At 39.8% G+C, this 25,780-nt stretch overlaps 6 protein-coding genes and 1 long non-coding RNA gene across 20 annotated transcripts; 4 read left to right on the plus strand and 3 right to left on the minus strand.

Moving 5' to 3' along the window:
• Positions 1–65: 65 nt before the first annotated feature.
• Positions 66–3,227, minus strand: LOC129585986 (uncharacterized). Of its 4 annotated transcripts, XM_055478961.1 has the most exons (5): positions 1,771–1,914; positions 1,426–1,488; positions 1,129–1,177; positions 802–952; positions 66–446 (listed from the first exon to the last, which is right to left on the minus strand). In XM_055478961.1, exons 3-5 carry the CDS (start codon positions 1,173–1,175, stop codon positions 267–269), a joined length of 378 nt encoding a protein of 125 aa, XP_055334936.1. In that variant the 5' UTR covers positions 1,176–1,177; positions 1,426–1,488; positions 1,771–1,914; the 3' UTR covers positions 66–266. The 4 variants fall into 4 exon arrangements, with proteins under 4 accessions (XP_055334936.1, XP_055334937.1, XP_055334935.1 ...); XM_055478962.1 differs by lacking the exons at positions 1,426–1,488; positions 1,771–1,914 and adding an exon at positions 2,424–3,227; XM_055478960.1 differs by having other exon boundaries at positions 817–952; positions 1,426–1,914.
• On the plus strand, positions 2,854–4,966 carry LOC129585983 (uncharacterized). 4 transcript variants are annotated; one of them, XM_055478952.1, is made up of 7 exons: positions 2,854–3,007; positions 3,229–3,379; positions 3,632–3,704; positions 3,995–4,042; positions 4,114–4,161; positions 4,268–4,495; positions 4,696–4,966. In XM_055478952.1, exons 1-7 carry the CDS (start codon positions 2,953–2,955, stop codon positions 4,909–4,911), a joined length of 819 nt encoding a protein of 272 aa, XP_055334927.1. In that variant the 5' UTR covers positions 2,854–2,952; the 3' UTR covers positions 4,912–4,966. The 4 variants fall into 4 exon arrangements, with proteins under 4 accessions (XP_055334927.1, XP_055334930.1, XP_055334929.1 ...); XM_055478955.1 differs by having other exon boundaries at positions 4,268–4,331; positions 4,696–4,913; XM_055478954.1 differs by lacking the exon at positions 4,268–4,495.
• On the minus strand, positions 4,699–12,503 carry LOC129585980 (uncharacterized). Of its 3 annotated transcripts, XM_055478944.1 has the most exons (15): positions 12,384–12,503; positions 12,024–12,200; positions 11,873–11,913; positions 11,283–11,461; positions 11,007–11,138; positions 10,231–10,787; positions 9,992–10,069; positions 9,430–9,716; positions 7,983–8,174; positions 7,706–7,909; positions 7,045–7,546; positions 5,995–6,649; positions 5,701–5,811; positions 5,457–5,630; positions 4,699–5,378 (listed from the first exon to the last, which is right to left on the minus strand). In XM_055478944.1, the coding sequence occupies exons 9-15, from the start codon at positions 8,105–8,107 to the stop codon at positions 5,167–5,169; spliced, it is 1,983 nt and encodes a 660-aa protein (XP_055334919.1). In that variant the 5' UTR covers positions 8,108–8,174; positions 9,430–9,716; positions 9,992–10,069; positions 10,231–10,787; positions 11,007–11,138; positions 11,283–11,461; positions 11,873–11,913; positions 12,024–12,200; positions 12,384–12,503; the 3' UTR covers positions 4,699–5,166. The 3 variants fall into 3 exon arrangements, with proteins under 3 accessions (XP_055334919.1, XP_055334920.1, XP_055334921.1); XM_055478945.1 differs by lacking the exons at positions 11,873–11,913; positions 12,024–12,200; positions 12,384–12,503 and having other exon boundaries at positions 9,992–10,075; positions 11,283–11,699; XM_055478946.1 differs by lacking the exons at positions 11,873–11,913; positions 12,024–12,200; positions 12,384–12,503 and having other exon boundaries at positions 5,701–5,808; positions 11,283–11,697.
• On the plus strand, positions 11,915–14,426 carry LOC129585987 (uncharacterized). The gene is made up of 3 exons (XR_008690088.1): positions 11,915–12,257; positions 12,356–12,454; positions 13,709–14,426. It is a non-coding gene; the product is annotated as an uncharacterized LOC129585987 (long non-coding RNA).
• LOC129585982 (ELAV-like protein 3) lies at positions 13,090–17,748 on the minus strand. 4 transcript variants are annotated; one of them, XM_055478948.1, is made up of 10 exons: positions 17,251–17,748; positions 16,025–16,128; positions 15,211–15,364; positions 14,951–15,039; positions 14,778–14,881; positions 14,522–14,623; positions 14,327–14,452; positions 14,043–14,193; positions 13,732–13,846; positions 13,090–13,649 (listed from the first exon to the last, which is right to left on the minus strand). In XM_055478948.1, exons 1-10 carry the CDS (start codon positions 17,396–17,398, stop codon positions 13,570–13,572), a joined length of 1,173 nt encoding a protein of 390 aa, XP_055334923.1. In that variant the 5' UTR covers positions 17,399–17,748; the 3' UTR covers positions 13,090–13,569. The 4 variants fall into 4 exon arrangements, with proteins under 4 accessions (XP_055334923.1, XP_055334922.1, XP_055334926.1 ...); XM_055478947.1 differs by having other exon boundaries at positions 14,327–14,455; XM_055478951.1 differs by lacking the exon at positions 17,251–17,748 and adding an exon at positions 16,499–16,553 and having other exon boundaries at positions 14,327–14,455.
• A 4,024-nt stretch (positions 17,749–21,772) lies between these two features.
• LOC129585984 (molybdopterin synthase catalytic subunit-like) lies at positions 21,773–24,502 on the plus strand. Of its 3 annotated transcripts, none has more exons than XM_055478958.1 (6): positions 21,773–21,885; positions 22,182–22,356; positions 22,501–22,730; positions 22,882–23,056; positions 23,438–23,558; positions 24,044–24,502. In XM_055478958.1, the coding sequence occupies exons 3-6, from the start codon at positions 22,631–22,633 to the stop codon at positions 24,284–24,286; spliced, it is 639 nt and encodes a 212-aa protein (XP_055334933.1). In that variant the 5' UTR covers positions 21,773–21,885; positions 22,182–22,356; positions 22,501–22,630; the 3' UTR covers positions 24,287–24,502. The 3 variants fall into 3 exon arrangements, with proteins under 3 accessions (XP_055334933.1, XP_055334932.1, XP_055334931.1); XM_055478957.1 differs by having other exon boundaries at positions 22,182–22,345; XM_055478956.1 differs by lacking the exons at positions 21,773–21,885; positions 22,182–22,356 and having other exon boundaries at positions 22,363–22,730.
• A 200-nt stretch (positions 24,503–24,702) lies between these two features.
• Positions 24,703–25,754, plus strand: LOC129585684 (zinc finger HIT domain-containing protein 1-like). Its single transcript, XM_055478465.1, has one exon. The coding sequence runs from the start codon at positions 25,018–25,020 to the stop codon at positions 25,516–25,518; it is 501 nt and encodes a 166-aa protein (XP_055334440.1). The 5' UTR covers positions 24,703–25,017; the 3' UTR covers positions 25,519–25,754.
• Positions 25,755–25,780: the final 26 nt, after the last annotated feature.

A 25,780-nucleotide genomic window follows, 5' to 3' on the forward strand; every position in this document is an offset into this window, starting at 1 on the left:
TTAGCACTCGCCCAAGCGAAAAGCTGCTGCGCTCCGGTCTTCCAGTGCACGCCAAAGTGCATTTTTCTAGTATTAGTTATAATCAAGCCATTCATAACAGTCGCCATTCCAGTCGAATTTAATTTAAAAAAATAATTGGAGAATGCACGACAGTTCTAAAAGGCGCTGTATTGTCATGTGAGTCTGACTAAGTATAGATATAGGTACCTGTAAGTATATGTATGTCGGTATAAGAACATCATCAAATGGTCAGGCATTAAAATCAATTATCCTCCAACTTTCTTTTTCTTTCCTTTAGAAGAATGTTTGCCAGTGTTATCAGTATCAGTATCTTGTTCCCCAGTCAACTTATTCTGCGGCTTTGCACCATCAGCCGGTGATTTGCTGGGTACAGAATCAATGTTTCCTGCAGCTGAAGGTGATAGTACAGGTTCCGAAATCCCTAGCTAAGAAACGCATAAAACAGGTTTTACAAACAAAAAACCAGTAGCATCCTTTGCTTTCTGTAATTTCTCGAAGCATAGCTTCCACTCTATATTATGTAAGAGAAGATTAAATTGTACGATATCTTGTTAATTTTGTTTGACTTCTTTCTGCGAATGTACTTCGTACCTAACAATTGTCATTCACCCTAATCAGCTGGGCACATATCGATCGCATTTAAATAATGATTATAATATTACAAAGAATAAAAAAATCTCAAACAAATCTTACACCAAAAACCTAACAATACATATATACTTTTGTATTGATTGTATGCATAAGTATAGCATAAGCATATCTTCTGTATCTTGCAGTTACTTGTATAGCGCTCACAGTAAAGCGCAACTTTTTGTTGGATTCAAAAAGTTGTTCAGCAGCAGCATGAAGTTCAGCAATTCTTTTGTGCAGAGTTTCAAATTTTTGGGTATCCGGATCGAAGCTGCACGCGCATATACGCAGTTTAATGTACCTATAAATTAAGTACAGTAATTGACTTTACAATTTGGAACTTACTAGTAACCAACAGTGAATCATATGAATCAACACCTAGTACAGTACTTTCCAGCCATAGAGCTGCGGCGGTGATCCAAAAAATAATAATATAATATGCAATAGCCAATATGCATATTAATTCTGCAAACTTACTCAGTCAGATTGGAATGCTTAGTTTGGTCTTTGTATTTAAACGTCATTGCTGGAAAACAAGCAAAAACAGTGACACTGGACAACGTATAGGCTAATAGGCCAATTTAATTTAATTACTACTCCAGATAAAATTTTTTAGGCAAGGTGCTATATATGCACTGTTACGCCTCGCTTTTTATTATGCAATAATATTTTTGTGGCAACGTTGTAAATTACATGCAGTATTTTTTAATAAGAAAATAGTTATCGATGAAAAAATTACTGTATTGAAGCTATCCTCTTATTTTTTGTCGTTACCGTTAACGATATGGTCTCTGATGCTGGAAACATCGAGGTAAACAAGAAATCCTTTTGAAGTATCTTCAACAAATCCCATGATAACGTTGAAACAAAAATTTATAATGTTGACTAGTTGACCAATAAAAGTAATTTCAAGCGTCCCTTTATTTCATACGCAAGTGTAACTTATGTTGCCACAACTCCAGTTAAGCAATCATATTGCATATTAGTAATGATCTCTTAGTGCGCATGGATCCTTTTTGAATTCCATAAATAATGAATTAATGGAAGATTTTAGCATCGCATTTCTATTATTTTTAAACCAGTCCAAGCATGTTCAAAAGTATCTATACTTCACAATACCCGAATTCAGATTATCTGTACAGTATTTTTTGAGTCGAACTTCTTGTATGCCGTTATGCGAAGCTATTGTACACAGAGTACAGGCTACTACTGTGCATGATTTAATATGATAAAGGAATTATTTAGCATTATCAAGTCTGTCAAATTTATTCTTCGAAAAAGTGAACTATGAATTTTTTTATTGCGGCGTATACCAATGGCATATATGTAAGAGAATACCAGAGAAATGCCACATACTGGCATACGCAGAAGATTATTGTTAGAGCATAAGCACGCCACCACAAAGCAGACATCAATGTTAAAGTAAGAAAAACGAGAAAAAGCAACGTTGCTAACCAGCGAACTTCTTTAAACATTTCTTTAAGTTGATGCACAGGACCTTTCAAAAAGCAGGTGCTCCCTATGGACAACATATTGCCAACACTGAACAATACAGCAAAAATTGTCAGGCCATATACGGGCAGCCACAACAGACAGGAAGCCGCAATTGAGCACGTTGTCCCTATAATGTAGCACACACAAAATCCCCGCAGACGACAGGCAAAACTTAAGGTGGTTTCTTCTTTAATTTGTTCGGCAGTTGTTTTTTCCCGCAGGTGTAAGGACACCTTTATCTTTTCCATGCTGATGTCAAAAATGTGTGAAATACTTACAAATTACGGTGCTTCCAATCCGTATATTTGGTCGGAGAGTTATTAATAAGCTGATTATCAAGCAAATAATTGAAAAGCAGCAATAATTGGTTAATACGAAGTTGAAAACAAAAACAAGCAATCCATGATCACGCAGTTAGATACTGCGAAGTGCGAAGTCGGAGAATTACGTTAAGTTTGCATAACAAAATGAGTACTGTACTTCTACAGTAATTAATTGTAAGTACGTACTAACGTTCAAGATACTTATGATTTAATTAATTTATCGTAAGCAAACAAGTCCCCGAAATTCATGACTTGATCGTTCATGACTGAGCAAAGTTTGACTACGCGCATGTGTCTAACCAAATACTTACAGTACATCCTTTTGTTACGAGTACTTTTGTTATGCAGTGCACTAACATTTAATCGAAGTAAGTGATATAATTTATATTGTGACTTACATATTCCAAACTATTCTGCCAAAAAGTGTGGTGCTGTAAAAAATTTTGATTCGTTTGTTCTGACAAATAAAATATTTAGTTGTAGAATGAAGCATGCTTTTACTAAACAGTTTTGCCTCTCGCTTTTGAAGAAATCTCTCGGTATGGGCGGTCAAAAATTTACTTACCTGGTTAAACATGTGGGCTTGGCAGGAGTTATAGTTATATGACCTTCCCTGTTTTGTCGTGAGTGCTTAGCATACGCACGAATAAATGCAGACTGGATTTCCTACTAAATTGTCAAAGATATGAAAAAAAGGGTTATTTGGACTGTCTGTAATTTGGCTAATTAAATTTTGGTCAATTTTTTGCAACTTTGACAGCTTTGTGTCCGAGGACTTTCTTTACCTTGCTACCTGCTTCGAACCCTGACATTTCCCACTTGGCAAAAAGGTGTCGAATCCGTATGATTCAACCTTATCATCGTGAACGACAAGGAGTCGGAATCGTGTTTTGTGACAACCGACTAGCTATGTAATCATTTAGCCCAAAAATTACACATAATTTATAAGTGTCAAATTCTGTTTACAATAAAAGTACGGAAGTCAATTTGCAAGGAGTTTTGAGCTGGAATTGTTGTATGGAAGCACATGATCAATTGTACGTCAGCTGTAAGAAAAGTTTTGCAGTGCACATTTTGGCTTGACCCAAGTGATACATGGGTATTATAAGCAACTAACAAGTTCGGGATCACTGGCAATATTTTAACAAAAAATGCTTCGACAGTGATTTCCTCTTCAAGATAGTAATACTGGGAGATGCTGGAGTTGGAAAATCATCCTTGCTTTTACGATATGCGGTAGGAAACAGTTTGGTTCATGTATATAGCGTGCGGGATTCATGCCGCACGTTATTATAGTCATAGAAGTATATATACTTTATGCTTCTGCTTTTAATGGATTTTATGCCTCAAGCACTCTTTGTGGTAGGAAAAAAATGCACTGAAACTTGCTTTACTAATAACTACCGTCCGCATGCTGTAACATGCTACCGTTATTACCCGTATGCAAATGTATACTGGAGTGAATATATACTCAGAATTAATGTTTACTGACTAAACTTGAATATTTACTGACTGTTTGTTAGTAGGATGAATTGTTCAATCCCGTCTATATCAACACAATTGGAGTCGATTTTGTAAGCGAAACCGAGAAGAATTTTTAGCTCTCTCGTGATTGTTAAAATTGATGACCTTTTGAGTGTTTCAGAGGATTCGCACACTTCTGGTGGAAGACAAGCTAATCAAACTGCAAATTGTAAGTACTGGACAATGTGGACAAGGAAACCATAATACTAACACGCAGAAGCCTTCACATTCGGTTACAAGTGCAGGGCATTACCGTACGAGTACTTACGTTCCAGTGGGACACCGCAGGGCAAGAAAGATTTCGGAACATTACGGCTAGCTTTTACCGCGGCTCCCACGGTATTATCCTAACATTTGATCTAAGTAACAAGGAGAGCTTCCTTCGCCTAGACAAATGGCTGGCAGAGTTGGAGCGCAACGTTGGACATAACGTGATACGGGTCATGGTCGGTACAAAAAGTGACCTTGTCAGTCGCCGGGAAGTCAGTTACACACTTGCCAGAGTATGCTGCCAGCTTATGTATAAGCTGCAATCATAATCATCTCAAACACCAATAAAAACTGACAATTATTACGTTTTTGCCTATTGTGCGCGTACTAAGGATTAATTCCACTAGGACCATACTTAGAGTGATATTTCACGTCGCGTAATTTTAACAGAAAACCGTCAATTACACCATTAATGCAAAATAATTTTTTGCAGGCATACAGCGAAAAAATGAAACTGGCTTACGCCGAAACAAGCGCCAAACTCAATTTGAATGTGGATGAGCTTTTTCTATACATGGCAAAAGAAATTCTAACCAAAGTAAAATTAGGGCTAATAGATACGAATGACAAAAAAATTTCTGAGGAGACACAAACAGTAAGCGTGGTGAATACGGAAACGGAGAAACCCCGCAAAAAGTCATGCTGCTAAATACGTAATAACCTTTGCCAATTACTGTGTGTTGTGCTTACTTTAAACTTAAAACTGCAGCCTCTGCAAACAACAGCAAGAGCTCCCAATTCATGCAAAATAACAAACAAACAAAGCATGAGAAGACTCTCCAATGAAATCACTAACGCAAAATACCAACAAACAACCAGCAAAACACCAACAAACAAACAAAAGCATCTGAATTAAGCATCCGTGAAAAATAAACTGTCAAAACCGTCGGGTTAGTCATTTAAACTAGTGGCATGCAGCGGCTATACCCGCCTCAACAAAGATATCTGCTACCGTAGTACGATCACCAGTTTTGGAGTCTTCAAGAAAGAGGTCTCCCGTGACAATTCTTCCATCAATGGAAAGTATTCGAAACATACAAGGCTTACCCATTAACTTTTTTTTAGCAATTTTTGTATGTTCAGTTGTGTAGTGACTGCGCCGAGGAGGCTGAATCCCTGTACAAAACACCAAAATATTGTTATTTCACTAGTGTCGTCAGACTTCAACTTCACAGCAAATAATAATATATTTACCGTTAATTTTAGCCGTGAAGCACATTCTAGGATATCTGGCCAAGGATTCCGTCAGTGGTTTCATATCCTTCTTTTGCACCAATTCTATATTCCCGTAGTCCACGAAGCCCACCCAGGCCGCCGTCCTAACGGCAGAGTCACACTCGATAATAAATGCGCGATACCACTTCTCATCTGTGCAGAAGCAATATTCATTAGGCAACTGCAACCTTAATAGAAATTTTCGCCAAATAAACAACTGTACCAAGGGAATAACGTGCGCAAATCACTGTGCCGTTTGGAGGTAAGGCATCTAGTTCAGGTAAATGGTCGACAACGTTCTCAATTTCCATGGCCATTTCGTAATACAATTCTGCTGAACAAAGGTCACTCGAGTCTTCAATGGCGCACTCTGTCTCGTAAGTAGTTCGTAACAAAATAAAATGCATCAAGATGTTTCACATCCAAGCAAATTGCGTGATTATCAATTCTACCATGTAACCATCTTCTATGGTAAGTTTAAGTTTAGTCTGAAAAAGTCAACAGAGAACGTACTCACCAAAATTTGGATTATCGCTATACAGGGTAACATTTTCAGGATCAATAACCGTGCACGTCCGCACTGAAATAGTGTCACCGATGTTGTATGTTGCTCCTTCAGCCATATCGTCGAATCGCTTTTGATATCCCGTTTGCAGCTGACACTTTTCGGCTTCGGATCGTTGAGGAGACCACATTCCGCTGTCGTCTGAATTTTGCTTTGAATGAAACCAATCATGCACGGAGATCGCGCTGCTATCTTCACCATTGTCTCTCCACAGCTTAATCTTGATCACCGCAATTTCTTCGGATTTCCTGCTGATTTCGTAAACGCAGCTCTTTTCTCCGCTGTTTCCACTTTTTAAAAACTTCAGAAGCCATTCGACCACAGTCTGATCACCCAGCTTATCCTCAGGAATATCGGCTAACTGACACTGTATCACTGGTGATTCAATGCACTGAGCCGCCAAAGACAGTCCACTTATAAAGTCCGCCTTCACTTCAAATTCATTCCCATACTCAATCAAGCGCACGGTATATTTTTTGGCTTTTATACCAGTAATTACACCGCGGTAATCCAAGCCATCCGTGTAAGTCACCGCATTCACGGCATCGATGCTGAGGTCTGGCGGCAGGTTACGAGAAACGTCTTGCTTAACCACGTTGTGGACATTCTAGAAGACATGATTTAAACAGCCGAAGTTCTCAAGAGGAACAATACTACTGGCAAATAAGCGCCCAAAAAACATAGCCCTCACACAATGAGCTCGATTCGTGTAATTCAGATTTTTCTCTGAAATTTCCATACGAGGCAAATACGGTTTGAAAACGATGTTATACCTGATAGCAAACAATATTACCAGATATTTTAATCAAGCACCTTTTTAGTTGATATACTCGTACCGTAGTTTCAGTTTTTCGACTGCTCGACACCCAACAAAAGGCCAGCCAAACCAATTCAAGCAGTGCATACATCACGATATACCTTAAATTTTGCGCTTATTAGACTGGTCCGTAATATTGTGGTAACCGTAGCAAGGAAACGATATCACGGAAGATGACCACTTGCCTGCATGCAGTGCCAGTTTTTATGTGGCACAACGTACACTTTTCGACCATTCGGAGCGTAAACGACTGTTCCCACATCCAAACGGAAGCCATCAGCAACTGTGTAGCCAGAGAGAAGGCGCTGTTCCATCCAGACAAAAAGTCCCAGTTCATGCCTGTTAATCAGTACATCCACAGTCTCCGGATCGGCCCTCACGAATTTGATCATAATTTCATTTTTGGGGTGCCGAAGTTGGATTAGAAGACTCTGGCAGATGCTCCCGCCCACATCCGTATCATCCAGTTGATTCACGGCAGACTGTGCCAGATAAACGGGATCTTTGAGAAATCTCGCATGCAGTGGGAAGATACTGTTGTTGGGAAACACTCCTTCGTAACCACAATCTAGCAAGTACACCAGGCAGTTATGAGCGGAGAATCCTCGGAAGATTCCTCGTGTCCAACGCAAATGTGCTTCAAAACAGGATCCGCGGTCGACAGCGACAGCATCATCGTTCTTGAATCTACTCATCAAAAATTGGTAGGTGTTAACTATTCATTTTATGTACAAAAGCATAACGACAACAACCCAAAACACCGGCTCATATCTGATTTTTACAAGCCTGTTTTATACACACTCCATGTACATGTGCAAAGCAGCAAAATGCAATCATGTCGCTGACCTGTATCGTGCGCATCGGTTATGTTCTTGTCGTTGTCCGCTGTAAAAATCGTGCATCTCCTGAGATGTCTTGTCAGCCGGATAACTTCCATTTGAGTCTGGCAACCAGTACGATAGCATAACTCGGTGCGTGTGCTCGTCCACAGCAAGGTTGTGAGCGCGAACAGCTACCGTGTTGCCAATACGCGGAGGAGGTTCGCCAGATCTGGATAAAATTGAAAAAGGAGGGCAGTGCAAATGCAAGACATCGCATCTCAGAAACTTGTGGTCGTATTTACTTCTTCGAAAAACTCATGTTACGACTGCAATCCATCCCACAGAAGCCCGCAACGAGCGAGATTTTGCAATCCAGATCCATCGTGCCGGAAAAGGGAAATCCCCGATAACCAGTGGCAGCTGGCATGGCTCCACAAAGTTTGTTGTTTCACCGGGAAGAGACACACCGACTGAAGGGAAGGCTCGTGGTATGCCTGAATGCAAAAATAAGCTCAACAGACGCTGCCGCGAAAAAGTGTTTATGCAAATACAAAAAAGCGCACTGAAAAATTTGAACGATGGTAACTTGATCTGGACTTTTACAGCTGTGAGCTTAAAATAAAGCAACAGCACTTCTACAGTACGACACACAATTGACAATAAACTCACAATTATAATAATACAATAATAAAGCGAACAGATACAATTGTCATACTGTTCAATCCTTGTACAAGCACCTGCCGGACTGGTCCGTAGACTCCGTACGCATGTACGCAGTGCATTGGAGACCGGTTCACCACCAAGTACCAACAATACGAGTACTTAAGAAGTAATAATAATAAATAATATTAAGTAATTACCATTAAATTCTGTAAAAATTTTTGAATTCTGTATAATATTGGTAATAACGTATATTTTTAAGTTCATTCAAATTTCAAACTCAGGATTAGGTCTTAAACTTTAAATTTGGGTGCATAACCTCGCATCACTCTACAGTACAGATAGGCAGCATCATCATAGGCTGACCACGGGCCACATGAACGATTCTGCAGAGCGAAATTTCACCATATCTTTTCTTGACTAGTTTAATATCGCTCATCACCATAACAATTATGGTATTCAGATTTATCGTACTTAAAAGGAGATTACTCGCATTTTTATGAATATTTACAAAAAACGATTGTAAATCTTTGTGTTTGGACATAATTTCAGCTTATATGTATGTGTACATGCTTGTATGCAATATTAATATACAATACATGCTTGTAAGCAATATGACATGTAGTACAGCATACATTCTTCTTCATACATTAATCTTTATGATTCATTATTCTTCGTTACAATACTTAATCTTCGCTGATGAGTGAAAGAACCCTCGGCAGGTGAATATCTAATGCAGATGAAAAGTAATAATTATCATGCGAAATCGACGCTTAAGTTCCCAACCTTAATACTACCGGGGATCCGGGATACCATTTTTGCCGACGTGATAACTCGCTACTCTACTGCAATGTTAATATTTATTTGGTTTGTTGTTCAACAGAAAAATAAAAATCATTTAAAACGTAACTACGTAATTACTACATATTGCATTAGTTCAACTGCGATACATAATATCTACTCGAGTATATACCAAAGCGTACAATACATTTATAACACACTAATTCAAACCGATACCGTATAATCACGATTAAAAGTCGACCATTAAAGAACTACTGTCACAGGGCCACGTTGTACACTTGCACTCACAGTCAGGAAGGAATCCAACTACATAATAATTAAATCCGTCGATTATTTAAAAAGTCGACTGGTTGCGCAAAACGACACCAAAAGAAGATTCAAAATGTCCATGAGAATTAAAAAATGACACGCATTAAATTTGTACTACTCTGATACTAATTAAGGTATTGGCTCTCTTCACGAGCCGATCGCTGAAGTCCGTTTTGAGGAATATGCGGAATATGCAGTGGATCGCAGCACGGTATTTCTTTTATCTTCGGTAAATCCTTTCCGCCAAATACATACACCACGTAAATCTGTGAATAAACAGACGCAATAACAAGGACCTTCCTTATACGATGCGTTTTTTTGTGCATATTGATGATAAGCTTTTGCTACATGTGGTATGTGCCTGATGTGTTTCGTTATCATGATTAAATTTTGAAGCTGCTGCCGCTTCTTGAATTTGACTATGTCTGCTAATGCCTGCAACAGCGGCGACATCATTTTTGATTTACTTTATAATTTACTTGATGATTTGCACCAGGTTTTATCATTTCGAGCTTTAACTTGAAAACCAATAAGTACATACCTCATCAGCAAGAAGACTTGGATACTCTGAACACAATTATTGCTGAGCCACAAAAGAGTTGGGAGTTTCCAAAGAATTCTGAAACTGCTTAATTATAAGAACAAATGCGCGTATATTTCCACATTACTCATGTAGCAAATTGTTGGCTTCAGCCTTTAGTTAGCATCCCCATTCCACCGTTAACTAACCGATAACCCTAAAATAAATTAGCTATAATGATAATAATGACTGCAGCCTACCGTTGTTTCAGACATGTAATGTCGCCGGTTCCGGACGAAAGTGATTTTTCCAAAATTATCACCCAAGCCACTGCTTTTGACCGTAAACTTGACATCAGACGACTTCCGGTCGATGCTGCCGGACCACTGTGGTGGACAATGAGAGACGATGGGTTGTCCGGTAACGTTCGACTCATTTGCACTGGAAACCATGGGATTTTTACGTGGCCGACCGCGTTTACGGATTCCATCAAGGAAATCTGCCGATTCACTTTTGCGTTTCTTTTCCACTTCATTCTGCTCCTCCATGACCATGGCAGTAGGCGAACCGATTGCGAGAATCTTAGGGGACGACAAGCTGACCTTAGACTTCTTTGCTGCCGGCTCGTATCGACTGGATTTGCCGCGGGTTGTGCGCATTGCACGAATGTCCTGTTTGTTCCAGACCGTGACCACGGCATCCTTTGGTATAATGTCCATACTTGCCAGGCGGGTGGCTTCTTCGATACTGTATTTTTCCAAATCGTAGAACCGGAAACACGAGCTTCGTCCTGATTCTTCGATCTCCTTTTCCGGGTCTAAATCCATAAACCCAAGATCAATCATACAGCAATTACTTCTACAATAATTACAGTGAGTCAAGTTACTCAAGTAATGGAATCGCTTTTTTTTTGCTCGGGTGGCTACTCAGTTGAATTCCTTCTTTAAAAAAGACGTTCATGCGTGCATGCGAAAATTCTGATAACAAGATCGCCCGACAGTTTCGATGTGAACAATGCGCAAAGGCAAAGTCATACCTGGTCTGGGAAACAAGTCCAGAGGAAGAGGATGGTAAACTTTTATCCTAGCTTCTGATCCATCTTCGTGAGTTGGACGGGATCCAGCATTTACATTATCTGCCTGCGCACTTGTCAGTCCGTTTGACGACACTGTACCGCACAAGAAAACACCCCCACTGTAAGTCATTCTGACGAAGTGCAAACCCATCTAACGCTCCACTGAAGTTGAAAGAAGACACGAATTTCGAAAGAAAAAGAATATTAAACATATAGAGTGATTATACGGTTTTGTACCATTCCGTGGTAGACGAGAAAGGAATTGTTGCCCGTGGGACATTGTGGACAGCGAAGCTGACGAAGGTTCTGCTCCGAAGTGTGTCTTGCAAGTTGCAACAAACCGTAACTGACCGTACAGCTTCTCACGAACTCTCAAAACGATTCGCCGTTAATAAACCGTTTCGAATAGCCGTAAACTGTAAATCATTAGCGAGCTTATGGGCGCAGCTAACTAACAATTAATAAATTGTGAATAATTGTAAAATTAACACTGAGAATACAAGATGCGTTAGAAGATCTGGAACACAATATCACCCAATGACTATCACTGCACGAGCCGGACAACGACTGTGTCCGTAATGTCGCATTACAGTATTTAGCGATGGGGAAGTTTAATTGTAAGACAGACACTTCTTCGGGATTTACATAACGCGCACACAGGAAATGTTATGTTATATTGAGTTTGTTACAATACTCTCCATATTTGACAGCGTAATATCAGTGCAGTAACAAACGCAATTTCGGAAGTTCTATTCTAAGTATTCTTTTGCTTTCGAAGAATTTGAAAAAAATAGTTCGGCAATTTGTTGAACACATCCATGCCTTACCTTATGGTTAGCTCCTTATTAACCCTTACCGATACCTGTACCTGTACAGTAAAAGATGTTTAATGAGCGCTCGACAGCGCGAATTATCCTGTACTGAAACTACTGATGGCTTTTGTAGCAGCCGAATGGCGAATTGTGCCATAGTACTCACATTGTTAAATTGTTCTGTGCGTCGTATTAATTCCGAATTATAAAATACATCTTCTCCTTGATTTTGGGGGAAGTCGTCTAGTAAATGGTGGAGCTGCCTCGAGGTCGCAGGCGCTACACCAGAGTTACACTTAAGCCTTAAAGGATGTCTCTTCCACTCCGTAATTCAGATTTCAGACTACGAACATGAATACTCAAGTTCTACACTTCTGCTGATATCACCACGAGTACAGAGGTAGAAGAGTGTAGAAGTACTGTAGCACCATAACGTTTTGTATTGACAACAAAATTATCCAAGATATTATTGTGAATAATTTTATGGTTTATTGTTAGATCGGATTTAAAAAATACGAACCCAGACCTGTCGAAAACTCGCGGGTTGATGTCAGTGGAAATAAAAATTTCGGGCCATCAGAGTAAAGTAACCTAACGGTACGAATACGAGTGTTACTTACAGACAAAACCTGTAAAAAAATATCGAAAGGAATATAAACACGTGCATTCTTTATTGTCGTTCGTTTTTCTTAAGGAAACTAAATCGCTCCGGTACCGACAGAAAAAATCCAAGCCATATAATGCAGGCATACTAATGAGCACTACTTTATACTAACATGACCTTAATTTCTTGGTTTTTTAGTACCAGAAAACTGCACGAGACCCGTTTGTCTCCAAATTATAATTATTTGTGGTAACTACGGGTAGAATGCATTTCCTAAAAAGTCTCAAAAGTAAATCTGTAATGAATCTCGTAAAATCAGTCTGTACCTCGTAAAATTGTACAGCGATCCAAATTCCCATTACTTAAATTTTTATGACTACATCTTCGAAGACACTACATACGTCTTAGCGCGAGCTGAAGAGTAAAAAAACACCTGTTACAGAATTGACTTAACAGGAAAACTGGAATTTCCAGCGGTGGGCCTTTAATTACGGACACGAGAAAAAAAGCATTCTTCGGATGAGAGCTATTAGTTGTTGCTTCCCATTTTTTTGAGCAATCGACATTCAACACTAGCATATGAATAAAACACTACCAGTTGCAAGTTTGCCAGATGACCAGGACGAACCCACAATTTCCAAAACTTTTTATTCTCTCAAACAATCATAAGCTCAAGAACTCGTCTTGAGTATTATTGCTGTCGAGTAACATGTAAACCTGTGCATACAATAAACTGCAGCATCACAATCACAAACCGTGAAGCATAATATACAAACTATTTCAAATACTGTGATACAACGCTAAACCACAAATGCTGTTAAATTTGCAACCACAAAGAATAAAAAGCCCGGCCGGCTAATACAAGTTCTAAAACATAAAACGATAATGAAGTTATCAGTCGAAAACGAGCGGTTCACAAACAGAAACAACTCGAAACTCATAACAACTGTCCGCCAGGCCTAGGCCGGCAGTAATCAACAACTACTCGTAGTTCTACACTACAGCTTTAAATATAAAATAAGATGCGCGTCCATTCCGAAGAGGCACAAAGTAACTTCCCAAACCAACGACATGTGCACGCAAACGGCGAAACGTAACAAAGGTCACTTCAACGCGTTCTGAACCGGGGATTCTGCTTCAACGTAGTTTTACGTCGAACCACGATATCGCGACCTCTCCATTTGCAGCCTGTTAATATAATATAAAATGCAGTCTGAATCATGATCTCATTTAAACACATATTACAGAAGCCTATCGTCTGAAAATTTACCATGGAGAGCTTCAATCACCCGATCGGCTTCCGAACTGTTCAACAATTCCACGAAACTATACTTCATTCCATAGCTCGACGCGCGGTAGTTTCGGCTAGTTTTACGCAGCAGCAACTAAATGCGAAAAAATTTGTTCAAGGCACGTACAACCAAGGCGGTATTTCTCAAAAATGAAAAGTTGTGGTCGAGGAATTACACTAGAAAAGATTTCACATAACAACCTTCCTGCTAAGTATCGATGAGTCAATGCTACAGATCTAGAATTGTTGAATAATTGTGGTTAGGATTAATTAACTGTTTGGATTTTTACCTCAACATTCGACACTGTGGTGCCGTATCGCGCAAACAGTTCACGCAAATCCTCTGGGGTCACACTCTCATCCAGATTGCCGACATACAGTGACACAGGGTCACCAACGAACTGAACCACGGAAGGAGATGGGAAGACTGGATCAGTGAAGCTAAAGGAAACAGACAAATTAGTGCCAAGATCCTTTTTTAAGGCATTTTGTGCAGATTCAGTTCTACCAACCATGCGCTTTGAATTAAATAAAATACCACATCTCACATAATATCGATATAAAATTAGTATACCTGGGCGCGATCTGAGCGTAACTGGGAGCGTTTTGCACTGAATGCATGTTAATGCCCATCGGTGCGTAAGGAACCAGGTTGTTGACCGTGCTGTTGTAAATTCCGAATGCTGAAGGATATACTAACCTGCTAACAATAAATAGCGATAAATTCTTCCGGAAGATTACCGAACAATGACAAACGCGATGATCTCACCCGAAACCGGCATCTCCACCATGCGTAACAATCATTCCCGCAGGACTCGAAGCAGGATTTTCCAGTTGTGTGTACGCTGGGTACGGTTGATACGCGTTACCGCTGCCACAAGATACGCAAACCATAAGCATTTTCAACACATTTACTAGTTACCAATACTATACGATAAAGACTGTCAAAATAATAGTAAAAGCAGCAGATCACGTCAGATTTATGGCGGTAAGTAATGTTTTAACACTGCTACATAATCACATACCAATGCAAACTGATATCACACTGAACATTTTCATGTTCGACTGTGGATGATTCACTTTCCGAATTAGCAGAACGATGACTGAAATCCACCAGAAGTGTATGACCCTGTAAATGGAAGTAAACCTGTGATCATGCAAGGGATCTAAATATCACTGCAAACAAGCATTCACGCACATCTATCTGACGGCTATTCAACAATTTGCGAGCGGAAGCTGCTTCTGCAGCAGTGTTAAATCTGACGAACCCCACTCCTTTGCTGTGCCCTACAAAAAGAAAGGTCACACAAAATAAAAAATCTTTGATAATTACAGTATGATAAAACAATACAAGGTCTATAAACCGGTACCAGGCCAGGCGTTTCTGTGCTTTAAAGATTTCAAAACCCGGACAATTATTTTACCATGATAACCAACAAGCCGAGCAGGCGTACTCACCAGTCACTGCTTCTTTCAAAATGCGAACGGAAATGACCTTTCCGAGTTTGGAAAAGTATTCGGAAATCTCTCCCTCGTACCAGGTAGTTGGCAGTCCTCTCACGTACAGATTGGCGTTCTTGATTTCTTCCCTCCGGGGTCTCGCTCTGCTAACCTGAAATTACATAACGTTCCGTACATCACAGTTGGGTGTACCAGTGTCAGTTGCCAAAACTACCACTTTTCGTGGAAACTACTACTGCACTAGTGGAAAGCTGAAAAGTCCTGAAATTTTGAAAAAGTACCATAAAATAATCAAAGTTTAGGATCTCAAGTGTGTACTTACAACGTACAACGTTACATTTATACTTGTATATCCACGAGCATTTCCAAAGGTTGAACAGAATTGTTCGAAACTTCGAATTAATTGGAAATAAAATTAAAATCAAATTCTCCACATGCGCAGTACAGGCTTCAAAAATGTAGTACACATTTCATGACGTATCAATATTGTAACGTCGCTTCAGGAGCACCTTATTATTGCAAAAAGCACTATTGCAAAAAGGTACTGTATTGCATTATTGCAAAAAGGTACTGTACTGTACGGTACATACCGGCATACCGTACCGTGAAAAGACTACGTAGACAGAGTAGCAGCAGTTTCATTATACCGAAATTTAAAAATTATGAATTATTGATATTGCTATTACAGAACATGGAGAAAGCAGATGAAAAGCAAGAATCAAGAGAAACTTTTAGATTTTTCAAAATATAACAGATACCTGCGAATTGTAATGTACTGTAATGGATATTTTCCCGAAACATTCATTCATACCTTGATCGTCTTATTGGAAATTCGCATCCCATTAAGTTTTTCAATCGCTTTCTCCGCCGACTGCTGATGACGAAAATCCACAAATCCGTACCCCAACGAGTTACCTGATGGTGAGAAGAAAATTGCATGAAATGCATCATATCAGGATTACGCTTTTCGGAGAAGGGGAAATTATTTTGGGATAATATCTATTTACTTAACCAGTAAGTACTGCAATGACAGTGCTAATTGTAACTTTGTAAGGGCTGAAATGCATTGTACTGTACTTACGAATAATCGTTAGAATCGTTACTTACTCGTGTAATTATGATTTACTTACGTACGTACCTGCATAACATAAGATAAATTTACTGATTTCACTTGTGCTCCGGAATTTTATTTGAATCTAAGACATTGTTAATACGTAACTGAAAATCCAACAAAATAACGTTGAAAGTTGAAACTCATGATAAATACTATATTTGTATCACAAACCTCAAACATCACTCAAACATCACTCAAACCAGTTTCATGCACTTGATACTATAATATGATACATCCACTGACGATTTCAGATTCCTGTACTCGGAAATGCTCAGTCTTTTTAATATTATTAAGTTTATAGTTATTAATAACATTTCCATTTATTCTGCAGCCGAATGACCGACAAACACTGGCCTGAAAAAACTTCGTACGCGGGCACTGTTACGCGACAAACACCATGGAAAAATAATCGTATTAAAGCAAAAATGAAAATGCAGCAGGGGCCATGGCTTCAAATTCAAAGAATTAATTTTACATTTTAAGTAAATTAAAAATTAAATTATTACAGCAAAGTAAATTAAATTAAAGAAAATCGGACAACGACCTAACCTAATGGTAACTATTGATGTTCTTACTCGTACCGGTACGTACAGCGTTCAAAATTTTTTTGAATTTAATTACGGTGCCTCGACTTACGGTAACGGTACAAAGTATAGTTCTCAACCAACCGGAAGTTGCGCATAAACGGTTTTCAGGCGTACGCATACATGTACTTATTCGACGCTACTACGACAGATCGATAAAAATAAAATATAAAATTAATGGTTTCAGAAAGTGCGAAAGCGAAGTTCCAGTGTCTGTGTACTGCTTTAAGGGACATGTACCGGGCAAAGAAGGAATCCAGACTGAATTTAACTCTTTACTCGTAGTTTTTGTATAGTTCTCCATAATCTCTATGCAAACTGCAAGTAACCTTCGCTCACCTGTGGATTTGTCCCGCACCACACGACAAGACGTTATGTCCCCGAAGGGCTTACTGGCCGCACGCAGTTCCTGATCGCGCCATTCTTGGGGCAGATACAGAAAAATCAGATTTGTCCTCGATTCCCCATGGCCATCATCCGTTTCCATCTTTACTGGAAAAGCAGGACAAATCTGGGTGAGATGACTTTATAAACTAAGTTTCCTAACGCTGTTAATTAAAATTCTCAATTTAGGAAACACAGCGGCGGGTTTGTATGTTGAGGCGGAACAACTAAAAGAGAACTCAAGAAATCTACGAAGCGTTTACTCTTGTAGATGTGAACAAGGAAGCTGCTGAGGTATAAGATGTGGGCACAGAATCGCAGAATTGCATTTATGATTTTATCTGTGTGGGAATGAAGAGATAGCGCAGCGTTGAGACCAAACTGCGCAAAAAACCACAAAGGAAACCGACAGGAGAAAAGCCGCGCCTTGTATAAGGCCGGCTTTAAGGGATGTACATGTGATAAGAACAGGGCGTTTGGGCGGACCAATGAAAGTGAAATGACCAATTCATCTGTGTGCGACCACTTACGGCCACCTACGAAATCTCACATTGGGTAGAGAAGTACAAAGAATCTGATATCTGATATCTACCTTGACCTCTACGGCTCTACTCCTGTTGTTAGTACGTACTACTCTATGGGGCAGTTAGTCGTCGACTTTTTTGCGTTTGTGATGTTGTATCTCGTATTTAAGGCTAGTGTTAAGCCAGTTAAAAAGACGATATGCCACTGCACTTGTGATGTTGTATCTCGTATTTAAGGCTAGTGTTAAGCCAGTTAAAAAGACGATATGCCACTGCACTTGTTTTCGCATCTCTGGTGTGGCTGTCGTGGTGCGCTTTACCGTGAAAAGTAGCGCGCAACCCCGGCTGGTTCCGTGCTTTATGAAAGTGTTCGATTTCATCCAATCCGCTAATGTTAGAACTTAAAAAATACAAAAAAAATGTAAGAACGAAAACAAGAAGTTTATAAGTAAAAAGTTTTTGCGGAAAAGAGATATAAACGGATATTAACGATTCAAGCTTTTTGCGTTTAACATAGAAGTCTACGGCAAACCGCTCCATAGACGACTATGTTAAACGCAGAAAGCTTAAATCGTCAATATCTTCTTTCCCCGGAAACTTTTTGCTTAGAAACTACAGTAAAACCTCCTCGTACGTACACTCCCAAGATACGTACACCTCTCACTTAAGTACGAAAAATTCTGTACCGAAACTCTCCGTAGACTACAGTACAGGGGGGAACCTCTACGTGACGTACACCTCTACGATGCGTACACGTACACTTTTGCCCTCTGTACCTGTACCTGTACCTGTACGGCCAGGTGCTTATGGCGGGCACCCGCCTTGGCGGGTGCAATAAGGCGGGTTTCAGTATCAGTGGCGGGCACCGCCGAATTGCACATTGCACTGAGGCATCAAGTGCGCTGCACTTGCCTAATCGGTAGTGCAGTTCTACTTGCCACGAGCCTTTTAATTTTAAAAGCTTTTGTGTATTCGTCTTTTTGTTTTTCGTAACTAAACTCGTTCTTTTAAAACTGTAACTCAAAAAAACGAACGTTTTGTAGTCTTTCTATTTGTTTTAACTGTCCTGCATGTAGGCAACACGTTCAATCACGTGACCACCTGAAAACAGAAAAGGATCAAGGATGTGAAGCTATATGACGTGGATCGCTTTGACACCTTCAAAATTTATGTTTTTTTGTAAAGTTGAATATAAAAACCAACGTAGCCTGACACCATATATATTTTTTCAAGCAGCCGTTATATATGGTTATCTACTTTAAAGCACCAAACAAACTAAAATGACCTTTATATAAAAATTAACAGCAAGAATTAAGAATGGTGAGTTACGTAGATAAGAAAAAGTGCCCAAATTTTAACATAACAGTAGGCTTCGCAAATCGGTCTCGAAACGTACAGAATGATATTGTCAGTGGTAGCTATTTAGCAGGCATAATGTATTTAAATGCTCAAGAAACCGTACCGTATTCCCACAGAGTCTCGGGCATACTCTGATGCCCGGAAATTAAGCAAATATCATTCTAATAATTACGATTTTTTATCGCTAATGAAAAAATTTAACATTCGATCAAGTCTTCTAGCCGTACCGTTAAAATTTACGAGATATTCAGGCTGCCAGTCAGAGAATAGCTACAGCAAACGCAATTCGGTCTACTAACTGCTTACATATATGTAAACCGTTTTTGCTTTAGTCCCATACAACCTTGTTTGACACAATGATGGTTTCAAAAACAAATTAAAAAAGGTTTCAAGCTGTATCACATAAAAAGGTTGAGAAAAACGCGATTTACTCAACGCTTTTATTTTTATTACTGCAGTTTGCCAAATTTTTTTCATTAATTAAGGCCACAGCCTAAGTGTTTTTTACATTCATTTACTTTATCACAGAACATTCTTTTACAGTACCTGTTTTGATCTTCGAATTCGAGCGAAATTGGAAAGGCTTATTTAAAATGCATTCTTTTAATAAAAAGCGGTTATCAGATTTAGGCTGTGGCCTAAGTTGGTAGCCTGAATCAAAACGTTTCACGAAACAATCCTTTGAATTTTGGTTGCAGCCTATTTCGTTACAGTATACTACAGGCTTTCCGTTTGATATCAAGAAATGCTGTTACCTTTTAGCTTCCGCAAGTAAAGATTGCAATTGTAAGACCGTTTTAGGATTGAAGGAAAATTGGTTTTCCCTTTCAAAGTGCCTCTTTTTTGGTTCCGCTTCGGTCGAAAATTGTTTCTCAAAGCAGCTGCTTTGATCGCTTCGTTTTTTCAAATATCAATAAAATCATCTTGTTGTTCTAAGCGATAAAAGCTCATAAGCACGTGCTTAAAAAATGATATCTTTTATTATTTTTTTTTGCGTCTCACAACAACTTATAAATGAAAGCCATATAATTGGCTCTGTAATGCGCTAACGTTGGACAGTTATTTAAAAAACCAAACTGATTACATAAATGCATAATTTGGCTTGCTCTAAAGTATTAATAATTTTTTCAGTGCATAAATGCACAAAATGGCATCGCTGTTAACTGTAGACGGCTACAATTAAAAATTAAATTAACCTGGCGCTGCTCCAAACCGTAGGCGTAAATACTGGTGCTTGTTAGGAGAAGTTGCCATCTCGTATTTGAATGCGGAATGTTCGTTTATTTATTAGTATCAAACTGCTTGTCCTAATTTTATAACTGTCATCGTCTCCACGCAAGCGTTTTAAAAACAAAATATATATTTAAATATTTTGCGTCTGTGCTTTCACCTTTGTATTTTTGTATAAAAGAAATTAATTCGTTTTAGTGATTTAAAAAACACCTGCTAAGTTTAAGTGAATGCTGGAGCCAGTAGAATAAATCCGCAGTCAAAGTAATGGGTCACTGGGACATTTATCCTGCATTGCATATTTTTTAAATTATAACTAAGCAGCTTAACAAATCGATTTAGAAAGATCTGGGTAAATCTTTTTTGTAAACAATACTGTAAGGGTTGGTTTAAAAGTATCAATAATCATAAAGCGTGGAGTAGCGTTAGCAAGTTCCTTGCTACCGCTAGTTATGACTCGCACTAGCAACTTGGATGCGCAGCTAGCGGGAAAGTGCACTGTGCAAATGCATTTCTGCATTGCCCGCTACCGATGCCCGCCTGGTGGTTTACACCCGCCTTATCGCACCCGCCTTGGCGGGTGCCCGCCATAAGCACCAGGCCCTCTCTCGGTACCGCCTAAGCTAGAGATGGCAACGGCTTAGCCGAGGCCGGCTAAGCCGCGGCTTAGCCGGCTATTGGCCAGCCGACTGACGGTTTTTGCAAGCCGTAGCCGACGTCAGGTCGGCTGCTTAAGCCGGATGAGACTTCAGCCAGCCGCAGCTTAGCCGGCGGCCGACTCGGCTGAAGCGGCTTGAACGGCGGCCTCGTTGTGCAATTTTTGGCGGTAAAGATGGCGCCACCGAGTCACTTTGAGTCACATTTTCTTCGGTTTGCGCCTAATTTCTGTCGCTTTCGCTCGTGATATTGTTAAACTCGGCCGTCATGATGCCATTTCAGCAGCAATGACGCCATTAACTGTAAAAAATTATGGAATTTTATCTCGTTCAGACTCGGAATTCCCGAATAACCGCTGTTTTTCGGCTTCGAAAGTTTTGAAAAACCGTGCTTTCACAACATAAACGGAACAGCTTCTAATTTTTGGTGATTTAACTGCACTTTGCAACGTTATTTTCAAAATTTTGCAAAATTTTTTAAAGCGAGAAAATAAACGGCTTAGCCGGCCGCCAGCCGGCTAAGCCGGCTGGAAAATTTGGTCAGCCGCTCTAGCCGGCTGAGACTTCCAGCCGCGTTGAGTTAGCCGGCTAAGGGCTTCAGCCGGCCGTCAGCCGAAAGGTCAGCCGTTTAGCCGACCGTTGCCATCTCTAGCCTAAGCACTAAACTGTACGCAATCACCTCGAACATGCGTACACTGGCGAGTACGAATTTGATTTTTTAAAATATCCGATGGGAAAATCGTGAAAAAACAAAGAAGTTAGCTCAGAGTTGTAGGTTGTCTTTTGTTCTGAACTGATTCGGACGATGTTTCCTGTTCGAAGTGTGTAGGAGAAACTTTTCCGCCTGCTGTAATAAGAAAAAAATTTGTGCGAACTAATGCAGCATATCCATTTCAGAACTGCACGCTGTGTGCAGTATAGTTGCATGCAGTATACTGAGCACTCCGCAGTGGGCAGTGCCCTCATTATACGGTCGCCCCCCAGGGGGGCTTGGGGGTGGCGATTCTGTGTTACGTACACCTCTAAGTTACGTACGAAATTTTTTGAACGGAGGTGTACGTATCTTGGAGGTTTTCACTGTATTTATTTTCATTCTTAGATTTTCTGCATTTTTTAGTTATAATTTGAGTGGATTAGATGAAGCTGAACACTTTCGAAAAACACCGAACCTGCAGGGGTTGCGCGCTACACAGGACGGGACGACAACCAACCCGGAGATGTCAAAGCAAGTGCAGAGTCTGCACTGCAGACTGTGCAGTGGCATACGACTGTATGCAGACTGTAAGCAGACAGTAAGCTTGAAAATTTTATTTACTTACAGTATTTGAATTTGTATTATTTGTTTCAAATATGTCAGATGGGTTATTAATTTTATTCTGGCTTTGTTAGTATCGTCATATAGTTGATTTATTGGTGGTGTACTGTCTTAATTGTAGCAATTATCGTGCAGCGGCACAGACGCTATGGCGCTAGGGTAGCTGTCGAAGGTTCTTGAATCTGGATCCTTGAATCTTGATTTGAAAAGCTCAGGGGTTGTTCAGTGCCAGTATCTCGCTACAGTTTAACATGGACTTCATCAATATCGCCAACGATAATCAGCCCTTGTCGTATTACATCGAAAAACTGATGTCAGCAGCGGATTGTCACGTGCTTTTAGCCGCGTTAGGTATGGTTACCGTTTACCAGTTTTGCAAGAAGCTGACATGGTACTCACCGTAAGTTCGCAACAGCTTGAGTTACGCTTTAAATTGGTTTGACACCAGCTTTCACATTCTGATCTTCGTCTGCTAACTGGGAATTTGTTGAATTACTTCCAGAAACTGTTAGCGTTTCTCCGGAGCTGGACTCCACAAAAACCAACGGCAAGGAGATAAAGATGGTGCAGTTCGATATGCATATCGCGAAGGCTGAACAGAAGATGAAAGAAATCTGCTGTACGATTAGAGCGAAATGGAACGCTGTTCGCAATATCGTTTTAGTTCATCGGATCGGGTAATGATTTCACCTTAGCTGTTAGCAGTAACAGTTGGTCTCACCGTCCTTAAACCTTTGTGAAAGTTGTTATTTAAATATTTAGCTGTTTAATTAGTTTCATAGTAGCATCCATTTGCCGTACCTTAGCAAGTATTTTATTGACTTCGTCAGTGGTTTAAACGACACAGCATATTACCGTATTTTTAGAATTTAGACGATTGTTTTGATAAGTGTTGTTTTCAAATTGCGGGTATATTTTACGAGTAAAAAATGTAATAGTAATTTACATTCCGCAACTTAAATATTGGAATCAGAGTATGAGCATGGTCGGCCCAGCTGTACGTTGTCAGTGACCCACTAGTCGTGTGCTAATAGTTAACGAGCTTGCCGTTTATTTAGGTATGTCTTCCCAAGTTGTCCCTACTCATTTGTGGGTATCATTGGTCACGAATCAGAAGAAGTACGACAGGCACTGGATGTTGCCGTTGCGGAACTAAAAAAGCTCCCATTGTGGAAAGAAGTGAGTGATTTTTTACCCCAGAATTCGCTGAGTAATGCGCCAAAATCTTCAGGTTACAAGTTTACTACCTAGTACCTACTGTAGTTGAGCGTAGTCAACGTACAGTGTGCTGTGCACCTTATAATTACCGTCTTACAGGTAATTCTACCGCGATCACAGTAGTTGTTGTCCAAAAGTAAAAGATTATTGTAGGACTTGCCAACTTCAGCGACATCCAGTATATACTATATTTTAAATGCATTTTTTAAACTTGTCTGAGTTGTCTTCAATTAATGTGAGACTGGACACTGCGCATAAATCATGGCTTCCAAACTCAAACATCGAAACAAGAGTCAAATTTTTAAGTAGATAATTTCTTACTCATTTCTTTACTTCCCTTGTCAATATAGGGCTGCTCCGCCGCGCCATCCGTGAATGTTGCCTCGTACTGTAATGTCGAATGAATAGCAGCTTTGTACAAGATTGTGGTTTTATTACTTTTATAGGAAACTTACACTGATGATTCTCGTTGTTGGACGTCTACCAGCGATTGTTTCTGGAGAATGAATGCCGAGGAAAGAGAAGAACTGGATCGGCTACAAGCTTCAGCTGCTAAAACCAAATCCGTTGGTGCGGCAAATATGGACACTAAAGGAGCTGTCGGATGCGCAGATCCCAAATGCTGTATCCGAAATGGTCGAATCCAGAAAACGGAACCGGATATTTCCCTTTCAAAAAATGTTTTGTAAATTGAATATTGTTTGTTAGTTGAGGTTGAATATCTAAGTAGAGAGTAGACTGAGTAGACCAATTGTCTTTCGTCTTTAGCAGAAGATAGGCCTTTAACCTATGCTGGGACTAATTTTTGTTTATACGTTGTTATAATGCCTCCATATAATTGCATACTTTCATTATTTTGAAGCCATAACGAACAAGCCTGACGATAAAATTTGCGTTCCGCATTGCGAATTGACAAGAATGGGGCATGCAGATATGTATTTTGGCACATCGAATTTTTGACACGCTGTACGTAAATGTATGCAAGAATATTGCAGTTACAGTAGAAAGGTTTATAGGGACCGCACCTTGCACGAGACGATGTCTGCGTCCCTTATTGAAACTTGAGACCCGTTTTGCGCAGTTCTCTTCCAGAAATCAGTTTACTCAATCAGTCATCGTCGTGTCGTGCTACAAATTAGAGGTGGGCGCAGGACAGGGATCCTGTCCTGAACTTGCAGGATCCTGTCCCTGCAGGACAGGTTCAGGGCCGCAGTTACCTTACATTATAATTTTTTCTTCGCTGCCATAGCAGGTAGGTCAGTTTTCATTTTTCGGAAATTTGTCAACAGTAAAATATTTTTCTCTACGGAGCCCTTGCATTCCTGATTTCTGGTTTACCTTTTACGTTTATGTAATTATATTTAATTATTTCCTGAAATTTCATTAGTTTTCTGCTGTCTTCTATGTGTTTCGCTTGATTATGGCTGTTCAAGAAGTAAATTATCGGAGTTTTGAAATCGAGCAAAAGAGAGCTCGCGAGCGCGCCACCGCAGAAAAACTTCGGACCGAAGCCAAGCGTCAGCGCCTGGAGTTGTTACAGCAGGACAACCATTTCGAGGATCCCCATAAGAATCTGATTATGGCTAAGAATATTCCCACCTTCACAGAAGATGCTGAACGGAAACAGATTCGGAAATCACGCAAAGGAAAACTATCTGAAAAGTGGAAGAAAACCTTCGCGCAGGTTCTGCAGGATGAAGAACGGTTCTGGATCAATCACGGCCAGACATGTCTAGATCCGAGCACCGTGTGTAATTATTTCACTGCTGAAGCACCTCGATCCCGCTACCCTGGACCCTTGCTATGCTCTGTTTGCAGTTTCCCTTGCAATATGAAGTGCATCACTTGTGAGGAAAGGTTCTGCTCGAAGAAGTGTTTAGAAATTCATAAAGATACGCGATGCATGAAACGGGTGATGTGACCGTTTTATTTTCAGTTCTATTTTTTTCTTTTGTATATCAGATATCTGCATCCATGAAATTGTTGAAGCTGTTTGGTACTATGGTTGAAATATAAAACCTTGGGATAAATGATCCCGCAGAGCCACAAAGGGTGGCTTTCTACGAGCTTTGGCGTTTTTCTGGTTATTTTTTCGGTTTGTACAGATAGGTGCTGATGTTTACTGCGGCCAAGCTCGTACAAAGCTACAACATGAAATTAATTATACGTTTACGAGCCTTCTT

Source organism: Paramacrobiotus metropolitanus, unplaced genomic scaffold, assembly GCF_019649055.1.
Source record: "Paramacrobiotus metropolitanus isolate TYO unplaced genomic scaffold, Prichtersi_v1.0 Parri_scaffold0000018, whole genome shotgun sequence".
Taxonomy (NCBI): Eukaryota; Metazoa; Tardigrada; class Eutardigrada; order Parachela; family Macrobiotidae; genus Paramacrobiotus; species Paramacrobiotus metropolitanus.